This window comes from Phaethon aethereus (assembly GCF_964289735.1).
Source record: "Phaethon aethereus genome assembly, chromosome: 2".
Lineage (NCBI taxonomy): Eukaryota > Metazoa > Chordata > Aves > Phaethontiformes > Phaethontidae > Phaethon > Phaethon aethereus.
The window spans coordinates 105,214,133-105,226,774 of record NC_138582.1 but is presented as its reverse complement, the minus strand read 5'-3'; the positions used below and the strand labels follow the sequence as shown (position 1 = coordinate 105,226,774).

The window sequence follows — 12,642 nt, the reverse complement described above, 5'->3', positions numbered from 1 at the left end:
GATTTTTCTTATCTCGCTTGGGACCTGACCGCTTGCGGGAAAGGGGAATGGCAACTTCTAGGAAGAAAATTCGGAGACAAAGCAAGAGACATACGCAACTTTTAGCAGAAGTGATGCAATGTTAAGCAGGGGGCAAAAGGGATGGAAAGGACAAAAAAGACATAGCATTCAAACGGTCAAGGATGAGTCCTGACTCCTCCCTGGAGAGCAGTGATATTGAGGTACACTTCCAATAGAATGATGAATCACCCTTTCAGACAACGTGCAGAAAAAACTCCGTCCATTCTGCAAACAATTCACCGAGTGAAAGGATGCAGCATGAGACCTGAGAACAAAGTAAATGAGGAGTAAGAGAAGAAAGACTACTACATTTATGTTCTGTCCGTCTTGGCCTTGCAGAGATTTCCATCACATTGTTTCTAGACGCTCAGGGTGTGTGTGCTGCTGGTCACCAAAACCGGCCCGAGAAGGGAAGCAGAAAGGATGGCTCTGTGAGCAGTGGTGGAGACAAAGATGACTCTTCTGCTTCCTTCCTAGGTCTAACCTAGAAGGTCTTTGCCTTGTCATCCACCACCAGAGGACAGCTAGAAGATACCCCACAAAGTGAGAGCAATGCCACCGACGCCCTTGTCGCAAAGGACAAGGCAGAAAGGAAACCGGGAGGCCAAGGAAGAGGAAAGCCAGGAGCTGACATCATCACCCCTTTTCCCGAGGGAACGGAGACAGCAATGGCGGAGGAGTGGGAGTGCTTTCCATCCCCTCCTCCCCCAAGGCCACCACAAACTTCTGCTTTGCCAGCAGCCAGCGAGTCCACACTGAAGGCAAACCCAGGGCGTCGGGCTAAAGCCTTCGGGCTGGAAAGCCAGACTGAGCATCTCGCCGCACTAACAGGCGGGATATGTGCCATGGCGTCCGCCAGGCCGAGCGTGGGCGAGGTATCATTTTTAAAGGAGAGCAGAGTGCATCCCCCAAGCACTGGCTGGTGGAAATTTCGTTTTTCATTTGCAAAGGGCTGTTGCGCCAAACAGCAGAGGCCTGTCCCCAGGACTGCTCATAAATCGGAGCTGAAGTCGCATTTTCAGGGTCACGAAATCTTCACCGGCTGACAGCAGCACACTTTCCAGAACGGCTCCCTGCTGGACTTGGCCCTTCTCAGGGCGGCCATAAGCTACCTATATGGCTGTGCTTGTGGACCTACCCTGTGGGACCAACTTCACGGGAAATACCAAAAAAGAGGAACTCCCCCCTGCCCAAAATATGACCTTCTAATGATGAAAAAATGTGATAAAAAGTTTTCAGTGGGCTTTCTTCCATTTGTTGGATTTATAGAAGCAACTGCAGCCTTAAAACATCTGCCAAATCATTCTACTTTTCAGTTTTGATTATCTGTCTGCTAGTTGGAGGTTAGCTTTAACTATACAGATACAAGAAGCGAGAAAGCCATTCAGCTTAGATTTATTCTTAAGAAGTACCGGCTGTCTAAAACAAGGCTATAAAATGTAGGCTCCCTGTCTGGTTTGTTGTATGGTTGCATGGCTTTGTGCTATTAATTGCAACCTGGCTAACAGGTGCTTGCCAATGTCTTTATACCCTCACCATAAGAACGGATTATATTTCCATCTGGATAAAAAGGTGACGTTGTCTTCTAAACAGAAGTTAAGAGCAGCACGGAGAGGAAGTCCACTGTGGCATGACAAGTTGAATCACTGCTTACTAATGAGAATATGCGCTCTTCTCTGCTCTGATAGACCCAAAGAGGGAAGGGGAAAGCAGCTAACACGATTTTTTCCACATCCACTCCTCTTGGTCAGGTGTCAGGTGGCCATGAGCTGGACCCACCAGAGACTGTTTGCCTTCCAATTCCCTTGACTCACCCAGGAATGGTGGCAGCCCTGTTGTTTAAAACAAACTCGCAGCACTGGCAGACCCTTACCAAGAAAAACATTACGCACACACTGCAGGTATATGAGAAGTCCCATACTATAGACTCAAAAATTAACCAGAGGCTCACTCTTGCTGTGCACCATCGGACCATTGCTGTCTGGAAGAACCTTCCTTTCATCTTCTTTATCCCTTCATCACCTTCCTGTCATCAGTGGTGAACAGCTCTTTCCAGTCCTTTCCTTTAGCTCTTCATCGCTCTCTTCCTCCCATCTTGCCTTCTTGTGTAACTGCACAACCCTACTACCTCACACTGTTAACTACTTGCAAAGCCAGGTGCACAAAAAGTGCTATATGAGACCGTGACGTTAAAACATAAAGCCCCAACCTGAATGCATTTGCAGCTCACTGGACTGGCTGCCACCCCCTGAAGTTACAACGGTTGGATCAACAAGGCTTTCTGTTCTCTGAGGGGTTGAAAAAGGTAGTCCTAGCTCTGGGGTCTGGAAGATGAAAGGACTCTGGCAGACACCTGCAGTGGCCAGCACCTTGGCCTAGATGACTTGAGCTCATTATCTGAAGGCGACAAAACCAGCTGATCCACGGGAAGCAAATGATAACGTGCTCCACATGTTACCGGGGTGCAGAAACAGCTCAGAGGCATGTTGATGCCTAACTATGGTGATGCGCAGATGTACAAAAATCCTGAGGCAGCAATTGGTTTAAAGAAGAGTTTGACACTTGTTAGGCATAAGGGGATTTAAAAATCCCAACATATGCCTCAAGGCGTTTGAAAATCGGACTCAAAGTGCCTACCTGAGATCTTGTCGAGAAACGACACAGCCAAGTCTTGTGAGCAAGTCTCCTGGCACAGACAACATTTTGACTGTGTAAATCAGCAGACAAATCATTGTGTTTTGTCTGTAAAATGAGGGAGTTCAGACTATTCATCTGTTCACAGGCTCAGATCAAATTCTGTATTTGAGCGCACAAGCCGTACACAACCTCTACAATCTCACTGCAAAGCAACACAATGAAAGGCAAGGCAGCATTCACTGTATTTTCAATATTAACCTATTTTTTCAAGAGGAGAACAAATTCTGGCTAGTACCGGTTACCTAGATAAAAAAGGGAAACCCCTACAACTCCTTTTCTTCCCTCTTTCTAAACAATTTATCTACCTTCATGTCAAGAGTGATCTTGAACAAAATTCCTGGCATATTTTGCGTCAAAAAACTGAATAATAATCATGACTTTTGAAAGTGCTTACTAGACTATTCTGTGCATTTGAATATTTGTTTTCACCATTTAGTCCAGTCTTCTACGGGAGTACATCACAACCTTTAATTAAACATTCTTGAGTATTTGGATTTTATCTCACAGATACACCGCACCCTGCTTGTAAAAATTCCACCTCAGGCAGCCAAAGTGCTTGACTTATTCCAAAGATGAGTTATTAATTAGAATATCTATAGACCATATATTTACAATCTGGTGCCATCCCTCCCAAGGGAGCCCAAACTTTTATCTGCCAGATTACTTACCTGCAGCTGAAACAGAGCCATCACTGGTTGGAATGTAACCCCCATCTTGTGCAACTCCTCACCACCACTCTCAAAAAGAAGAATGGGAGATAGGCCCAAACGGAGGATGTTTTTAAGACGTTCTGGATGTAAACCCCTTGAATTAAATTCACCTCGCTTAAAATATGGCTGTAGCTATCCAACTCTGTGGGTTTACCTCAAGTCCCCATTCACTTCATCTTGCTTCGTTCAGAGAAATTCTCACCCTAGTCATGAACTCCTGCAAATGCGGAGGTGCCGGCAGGATGCTAACAGGCGTGATTTCGCTCCCCAAAGTGGTCCCAGGTTTCACCCCCACCTGGCACGGCGTCCACCTTTGTAACACCCGATGCCACCTGGGGCACCGGCCCCATTCTGACTCAGAGAGGGGGGAGCAGCCTGGTCTGAAATCACCAAAGGCAACGACAACTTGCAAAATAGTTCCCTGAGCCAAGGGGTAAAAGCCGGTGCCAGTGGTGAGCTCACCAGCACCGCTCCCCGGCACCGCTCGCTTGCCAAACTTCTGCAGCACTTTTAGCTTGCTAGGTGCGCCGGCTCATCCCACTCTCAAAACGTTTAGCAATCGAGAACAGCGATAGCTTGGGGCTGCCACGCCACAGCACCCAAACACCCAAACGGGCAAAGGCGAAATGTGAGAGAGAGGAATATTGCGTTACCAGGCTCATTAGCCTTCACAGGCAACATGAAGCGCTCAAAACCATATTGTTCCTAAGTGCAGAAGGGAGGGCGCAGCCATCCCTCAGAAGGAAATCCATAGGAAATCCTGCTGGCATGAAATACGCCTGGGAGACAGCCCGCAGGAGCCTCCGGTGAGCAAGCCCCACGCAGGTGATGGAGAGGCGATAAGGAGCGAGCGGCGCCTTCCAGCACCGGGTCGGGGCAAGACTCTGCTGCCGCGGGCAGCTGCCAGCACCCGCCAGGCTCGCCCCTTCTGCGGGTCAGCATGAGTCCCGTCGGCAGCCTGCCGTGCTCAGCACTGCCTGCCCTTCCCCAGGCTCAGGCCTGGGAGAGAAGAGTAATCTCATACACCAGCAGGCATTCAGCACGCTGCCGGGTCCCAGCGCGAAGCTCTTCAGCTTTACACGTAGTCCTCTCCAGCTCCAGACAAGAGTTACCAGCCTGGAGGAGCTACTAGAGCCAAGGAAAAAATTGGTCTCCAACCCCAGACTTCATGTCATGCCCACACGAGACTCCTGCCCTCCTACACCATCGCTCTCCTTGTCCAGCACGCTTGCCTCGGAAACCTTCGATTCTCAGACCTTCCACCTCCTACAAGAGGAGACGGAGCAGCAGCAAGGAAGCTAACATTGCCTGGAAAAAAGAGATAAACACGCTCCGGCTGCAGAGAAAGCAATCTCCTGGCAATTTTGCTGGGGAACCGTGCCATGAGCAGCAGACGCTTTTTGGATTTACTTCTCCTCTGCCTTAGCATGCCCTACAGATATGTATTAGTGTGAGAAAGTCTCCTGGTTTGGGAAGCAGGATGGTAGTGAGAGAGGGTTTGAAACGGAGAAGGGAGGAAGAGACCTCTTCTGCATTCTCCTCTTGTCAAAGGTAAAGGGGAAGCGCTTTAACAAAAGCAGAGTTTAAGCAAGCTCCCCCAAAGCAGCGACATAAGGAAGACCTGACCTGTGCACACGGGGCAAAAAAATAACACAAAAATGTAGTGCAAGAGGTCAGGGCAGTTTTATGAGGGGTCTCCCTGAGTCAACACAATTGAAAACACCAGAAAATACGAGAGGGAAAAGCTTGATCCAAAATCTCTCACCTGAAGAGACTCAGATACCTTTTGAGCTTACATCTGGGTGTGAACTTTGAAGCTTGGGCTCCTTTCTGTGTAACATAGTGGACTGAATAAAACCCAACCCAAACATCTGCAGCATCTGGAAATACGTTGATTTAGAGATGCATTTTACAGCTTTTCTCAGTCACTGATATATCAGAAGTTACTCCTTAGGCTTCCTCCTCCTCCTTTCATGTGTTTGTAAGTACTTTTGTTTTTAAAGTACTTCTTTCTTTATAAGTACTGACTATTTCTCTTATAAAAAGTATTTATAAGTACTTTTTTTCTTTTTGGAAGTACTCTCCATCCATCCATCCATCCATCCATCCATCCATCCGTCCATCCATCTCTGCTCTAAGTCAGAAGCTTTTAAGTATTTCCTCGACAGATAACTCTGGCCGGGATGGTAATGTCAGAATGGAGAAGCTTTTTCTAGCCCTCCGAATGTTTCTGCTCTTTTTGGAGAAAAGGATGTTCAGGTTGTAATAAAAGGACTGAAAAATACATTAATGCTTATTAAACCGGTAGAGCCAATTGACAGGGCTAGGGCTGGCTGCTTCCTCCCCTCTCCCTTCATGCCCTTCCGCAGTTTCCTCTCCTCTCTTCTGACACTTGTTTGTGTTTGGAAGCAGCATGCTCACTGCCGGCAGACCGGGACAAGGGATGAGAGGGGAAATGTCTGGACGCATTTAGTCCAATTAAATGTTGGCATCACATTTAGTCTTTCCAAAAAGCACGTAGGAAACTTTAAACGCCGGGCTGGCCGCTGCGAATTGATGCCTCCCCATTTACATTTCCTTGCATCGAGCCACGAACAGAGTAGGTATTAATTGTTATCGAGCGCCTCTGCCACAAACCCCTCTTTAATATCGTTCGCAAATGTTCTGCTAAAACCTTTTGTCTTTCAGCAGGTGACTTCCATAATCCCGTGTCACTGATGAGTTTTGGCAGAGCTAAAGAGCAAACTGTGTTTGCTGCCGACAGCTCCCCTCACTTTCCTCTTCCAGCTGCCGCAGCAGCGCACGAATTCTGTAGCGGCATTCCCTGCCCGGTGTCATCTCAGACTCGCATCGTTCCTTCCACCGACGTGTTTGCTAACGGGGTTTTACAGCAAATAAACAAACACACACGAGCCCTGCACATGTGGTCTGTACATCATCCTGAGCCATCCAGTCTTTCAACAAGCCGCTGCTCCTATGGGAAGAGCTGTGGCGTAAACCCAAGCAGCGGGAGCACGGCGGCAGCGCCTGCCCCCCTCCCACAGACAGTGCCCTGACACCCGTGGGTCCCACGGCATCCAGGCAGCGATAAAACCTGGGCTCTGCTGCACAGGGGGTCACAACCCTGACAGAAGGCACTGGAAGTTTAGCGTCTGGGTGAGAAAGAAGGAGCTGAGGAGGGACAGGCACAGCTGGCTCTCTCCTGCTACTTTTTCTTTTTTTTGTTTTAAACAACTAAATCTTGTTTTTCCCACTCCTGAGAAGAGCCCTTTAAAAATGAATGAGACTGGTCATATAAATGAATTATGGGTCAGTTTACAGTGTTATTAAATTAAATGCTTTGTATACAGTAACTGAAGAGTTCGGTGGAATTAACGCAACTAGATTCAGACCTCAGAAGCTTTCCAGAGTGGCTGAAAGGGTTTAAGGAAGAAGAAAGTCAAAAAGCCCCACTTCGCTCAGCATTCCCTGCAACATCCAAACCAGCAACATGCTTCCATATTACTGCTCCAGCTCTGCCCTCCAACACGCGTCTCACAGCTCTGATGAGATCCAACCGCAAGCTAAGAACTAAATGTACTGAGGCACGTCCCCAGCTGATTTCAGTATGAACTGCATGTCTGGAATCCGACTGCGCAGATGGGTCCACGGTCACCGCTTACCAGCCCAACACTTGCTAAGTCATCCACGGACAGGGCGGCAATCCGCTGGCGCCGCACTCACGACGCTAAGAGCGAATGGATGCCCTTGCCTTTTTTTTAATAAAGGCTCGGTCCATCCAGTTTAAAATATGCTCTAAGGCGCACTCACGTGCAGTAATCTTTGAGGAGAGGGAAAATCTCCCGCCACTTCTCGGTTTTGGAGAAGAAAGGGTGCTCACCACGGAGCGCCGAGATAACCTGCGCTGCTTGTTACGCGTTTCGGTACCTGCACAATAGGGTGGCCCCCCGCAGATGCCTTCACAGCCCCGCGACTGCCTTCTGTCTCGTAATGAGCTCGGTGGTGGGATTTCGGCTGCACTTCAATACGCAGTTCGTAAGGTCCTGAGTGAGATGGTAGCTGCCAATCAAGGGCAGGCAGGGATGGGCTATAATGGAAAGGAAAATGAATTAATAATTAACATCAAGTACACTATCACAAACCACAAGCATCCAGCAATATTACGTTAAGAGACCGTGTTTCACAGTTCATCCTTCACCATCTTACATTTAAAATTTCATCAATAGGGATAACGCCACGACATAAGTAATTTAGAAGGTAATGGTTATTTTATGAAGATTTATGGGTCGAGCATATGTGACAGCCCAGATGCTATCCGATTTGTAAACAAAATGGAAAAATGATAAGACACAGATTACCAATATCTTAATATATTGATTCTTAAACCAAAAGGAGAAAGGTAGGCAGAAAGACACAGAGGAATTTAAGAAAGATTTCTGCTGTGAAAGTGAATGCCAGACCAGCTCTGGAGGAGTTCTGCATTTAATGAATCTACTGGATTTCAACAAATCTGCTCAGTCTACAGGGGGTGGAAAGAAGGAAAAAAGCCATTTTCCAGCTTCCTTCCCAACACAAAACACGTCAGAGTCTCAAAGCAAAGCCAATCTCTTTCTGGTTCATGCACCGCAAGGGAGCAAGCTCTGAAGTCAGAACTTGCTTACAGATCTTACTAACGATGACGCACAAGCCCGAAGAAAATCCAGCTCGCTCTTCCGGCCCTACATTGACTCTGCAATTAACGAAAGTATTAAGGACTCGTTACCATCACACAAGCAAGCAGGCCCAACAGCATGCGATGGTGGGGAAGCGTCATTCTTAGAAACCCAATTCCAGTGTAAAGCCACGCTTGAAAATAGTCAGGAGAGCCTTGGCTGTAAGAAATGCCAAGTTGATGCTTTGAGTTGGAAAAAAAAAAAAAAAGAAAAGAAACAAACAAGCACTGTAGAAACAGGAGGGCTGAGACAAATTTATTGGTCTTAAAATGAAAGCAAAAAGCTTCACGATGAAAACACTAATTTTATGTCTACTGTATATTCTTTCCTTTGGTGAATTCTCCTCACCAGGTGTCCTTCAAAAGCCTTCACAAGTAGTTAAACGGCACAACCGCAACACACTACCCTGCCCCTTACGTCAAACTTTATGATCTCTCCCATCAGCCTGGAGAAGACGACCAGCACGCAGAAAATCACGGTCCTCAACCCTCCGTTGTTGCCACGGACCAGGGCCACCTGCCACAGCGAGAGGCTTGTCCCGCTGCCGCGCACGGACGCAGGAGCCGAAGGGCTCACGAGCTCCCGCCCCGGCTTGCGAGGTGTCTGGCCGCGGGGCGCTTACCGGTTCCCTCCCTGGTGCCGTAGCCCCGGTGCAAGGACAGCCCGAGCGGCCTGAATGACGGCTGCCGTCAGCTCGGGGAGGGAACGGGTGCCGAAGAGCTGCCGCGCTGGCCGCGTCTGCCTTACAAGCACATCCTCAGCTGCAGACCGGACACTCCATTTTACTGTCCCAGTGATCCAAACCCAGGGCTCTTGCGGCTCGCCAGGCATTACAGCTCCCACATCCCCCAAAGCACCCCTGCTGCCTCCCACTGCAGGACAGAGACTTCAACCACTTGCACCTTTCTTTCCCCCCCCCGCCCCCACTTTGCCTTTTTTTTTTTTTCCAAGTGCTTATCCAGCCCTTTATCACTCCCATATTTAACTGGCATCTGCTAGTGCACGTGTGCGCATACACCGATGGGGCTTCAGGCGGTGCTGAGTTTCTCTGCGTCACCTTTCTTCACTGCTTATAAATTTGGGCTGGGTGGTTTGCGTGCCTACAGACACGCGCTACAGGGGTCAGCTGGAGCCATCACCTCCCAGACCTGGGTGAAGACCAGGACCACCCTCACCCCCTGGGCACGCCCCGCTACCCCAGCACGGCTTCAGGCTCCAAACTTCCATCTACGGTGCTCTCCAGTGCTTGGACGTGGGGCATCCACAAAAATAACGGAGGGGGAGAGAAGAAAGTGGCCATACAGCTCCCGGCTTAGCCCAAATGGGAACTCATCCAAAAGAAAGATGTTGCCTCTGCGAGGGCTCCCAGCTCCCTCGAACACCTGGATCCAGCAGAGGCAAGACCCTGGCAGGGATAAATCCTGGATTTGGCTACTGTCCCGCCAAGCATGGGAGCCCCAGCCTTGGCTAGAGGCAGGACACTACATCTCCTGAGCTCCTGTGCAAGCCTTTTCCCCAAAACGGCCAGGGCCCACCCTGGGAGGCGAAGAGAAGCTCTTCTGCTACTAGACACTCATACAAAGAGCAAAGAGACGGAAAAAAATTACAGGCAACTGGCCACTGCATATAGCCACTATTCTTCGCCTAGCACGTTACGTACACATACTTTAGTCTGAAAAAGTCTCCAAAAAAGAATTTCTGGATAAACCGTATTTGACTAATGATAAATGACAAGGAGCAGAGCAAAACAGCTGTGTCTCTCCTGGTGATGATCAGCACACATTTTTAAACAGATGTTTCTGGTTTTAAGTAAATTTTCACTTGTTGGATCTTTTTTTTTTCTGATGACACAACATCTATCAGATTAGAAATTTTTAACACTTAATTAAAAAGGACAACTCTGACTGGCAGCATGTAGCCCTCAAGTGAAGAGGGATTTTTTTTTTTTTTAAGATACATGGAAGTAAGTAATAGTTTCATAAGTAATTACATCTCTTTAAAAAACAAGGGAAAAAAACCCACAAAGAACCCTTTCAAATCAGCACCTGAAAATGTCAGTATAATCAAATTGTAAAATTCATGTTCTCAAATAAAGCCTGAAAATAAAAATACAGTTTGCTGTTAGCCTGCAATCTATCATCAAAATTCCAAAATACCACCTACCCAATTATAAATTGACAATTAATGGCAGTTTTCCTGATAAAGGAAGCAGAGTGATGCATTTAACAGTGTCATGGGCTGGGGCTGTCAGAGCTATTTCCTATGGTAGGTTATCTTCATCATGCACTTAATTTCCTGCGGCTAAACGCAGTTAAAGGAAAAAGTCACCAAGCAAATGGTGTAGTGGTAAAAGCAAACCTGGTTGCTGCAAATAAACCTTATCAATTTGAAAAGGCCCATACTACCTCATCTAGCCAGCATCACGTGGAGGGGAGAAAAGCCCCTCCACAGGGGTCAAGAACAGGAATGAAAGGTCTTCACACAGTCTTCCTATCAAATATACATCGGTGTAGTTCCCTCAGACCAAATTTTCCACCAACTGAAAACCTGTCCCATTCCTTTTTACACCATAATAAATCTAACTGTAGTCCTCCTAAATACTGTAATGAACGATGGTTGTTCCAAGGCGAGTTCACAAAGCCCGGTGTTAGGCTGTAGAAAACTCGCTCAATGTAACTCCGTCCTACATAAATCAGACTACAAAACAGATGAATAGTGATTTATTTTGCATACACCAGATACACAATATGATTAAATCAAAAACAGATTATCCAGTCTGGCTGACTTCTGCCTTTAGCAGAAGGATTTATCAAGTTATCCAAAAAAAAAAAAAACAAGATACTAAGCAGCACACTGGAATATAGACAGGGAGGAAACAAAGCCAAAAACTTCTACTAAACTTTGCAAAGGTGCTTAAGCCCTATTTTCACATGACTGCTCTGCATTTGGGAATTAAATTACCATTATGCTTTCTAAGCTACTAGATGCCCAAGGCCGCTTGAAAAAGAGATTTGCAAACATTCCTGTCCTTAAGTAGGTTGCTGTGCAAGAGGTGTCACAACCACCACCGGTCTCACGCCGGGACTAACCCTGCTCGTTGGCCAGGTACCACCGCACGGAGTCACCTTCCCCAGCCACTGCCTGGAGGAGGAGAAGGATGGTGAGTGTGTTGCAGTGCCCAAAGTCAAGCAAGTGACTTAGAAGGAGCGTGGCTGAGACTGGGTGCCCTGCACTAAACTTATTTTTTCTAACAGGGAGTATTCCTTCAGAAACAAAAACACAAACTAGAGAAACCACAGGGCTGCTGAAACTTTTACCAGGCTGATGGCTTGCCCCTGCTCCAACTGTGCAGCACCAAATGCAAATATGGTTACAATTTATTATTTATTACCCGTGTCTCCCATCAAAGAAGATCCTTCTGTGTTTTTTCAAAGAGTAAGAAAACGACGATGCCTACATGTCCACCAACTTGACCGTGGTCAGAAAAACAGACCTGCTTTATATCTCACCTATGAGTTAACGCAGGTAGATTTTGCTCTTTTCTTCTTTTTTTAATTCCCTGTCTGACAATCGAGCAATCTGGTTGCGAGCTGCTAAAGTAGATGCTGCGTCCCACCCCAGACTTGGCCGTATTTTGCTGGCATGCGGAGTGAGTAGCTCCTCCGCGGAGCGCATGCGGCATGCTGGAATTCCTCGCACCAAAATCTGAAAACGCAAAGTCGTCATCACACTTCCAGACAAAACGCTACCGTCCTAAAATTTCATATTCTGAGATCGACGTGCATGGGAAGTTTTGCAGTCGTTGGCTTAGAGAAAGAACAAGAAACTACTGCCGTGGGAACAGAGGTAGCGAGTGGCTGGCATCACATCTCTGCCCGTTCTGAATTTAGAATCACATGGTGCCAAAACGAGCTGGTGAAGGAAGGCCATCAGTCAGATGCTCACAGGGGTGTCTGAATGAAGTGAGAAACAGTCAGGAGAAAGCGTGGGGAGGATTGAATCAAACAAACAATCAAACAAAAAAATCATTTTACTGAGACAGGCTTCCAAAGCAGTCTTCAGCCTTATGGTACAGCAACCTAACGTCATCGAAAGCCGCTGCTACATGGTGCCAAACCGAACTTGTCGAAGCATCTAAATACCCCCATCCAGCACGAATACAGCAGGAGAGGGAAAAAGGTTAGAGGTATTGCGGGCTCTTCCCTGTCCACTCCCCCGCCCCTCAGTTAATATTAACGAGTCCCAGGAGATGGTCACCGCCACACAGCTACAAGTCCCCATTTCGCTGGGTCTTGCCCGGACAGCCCTGCCTTTGCTTTGTCTGAGGGACTTCCTCCCGCTTGCCATAAACACACAAGTTTGCCATGAGCGCACAGGTCAGCAAATCCGGTGCTGCTGCACCAGTGATTATCTCATCTTAAGATAGCTGGTGCCCTTCTCCACCTTCAGAAACCCCCAATTTC

General features: G+C 47.5%; 1 protein-coding gene across 2 annotated transcripts in view; it reads right to left on the bottom strand.

Moving 5' to 3' along the window:
* The window catches only part of NFATC1 (nuclear factor of activated T cells 1), a gene marked incomplete at both ends in the record, with an annotated part of 114,991 nt that overhangs the window by 87,673 nt on the left and 14,676 nt on the right, over positions 1–12,642 (bottom strand). For both annotated transcript variants that reach the window (XM_081996379.1, XM_081996380.1), the window contains one exon: positions 7,395–7,554. In XM_081996379.1, coding sequence (XP_081852505.1) covers positions 7,395–7,554 — 160 coding nt within the window. The remainder of the gene's footprint in view (positions 1–7,394; positions 7,555–12,642) is intronic.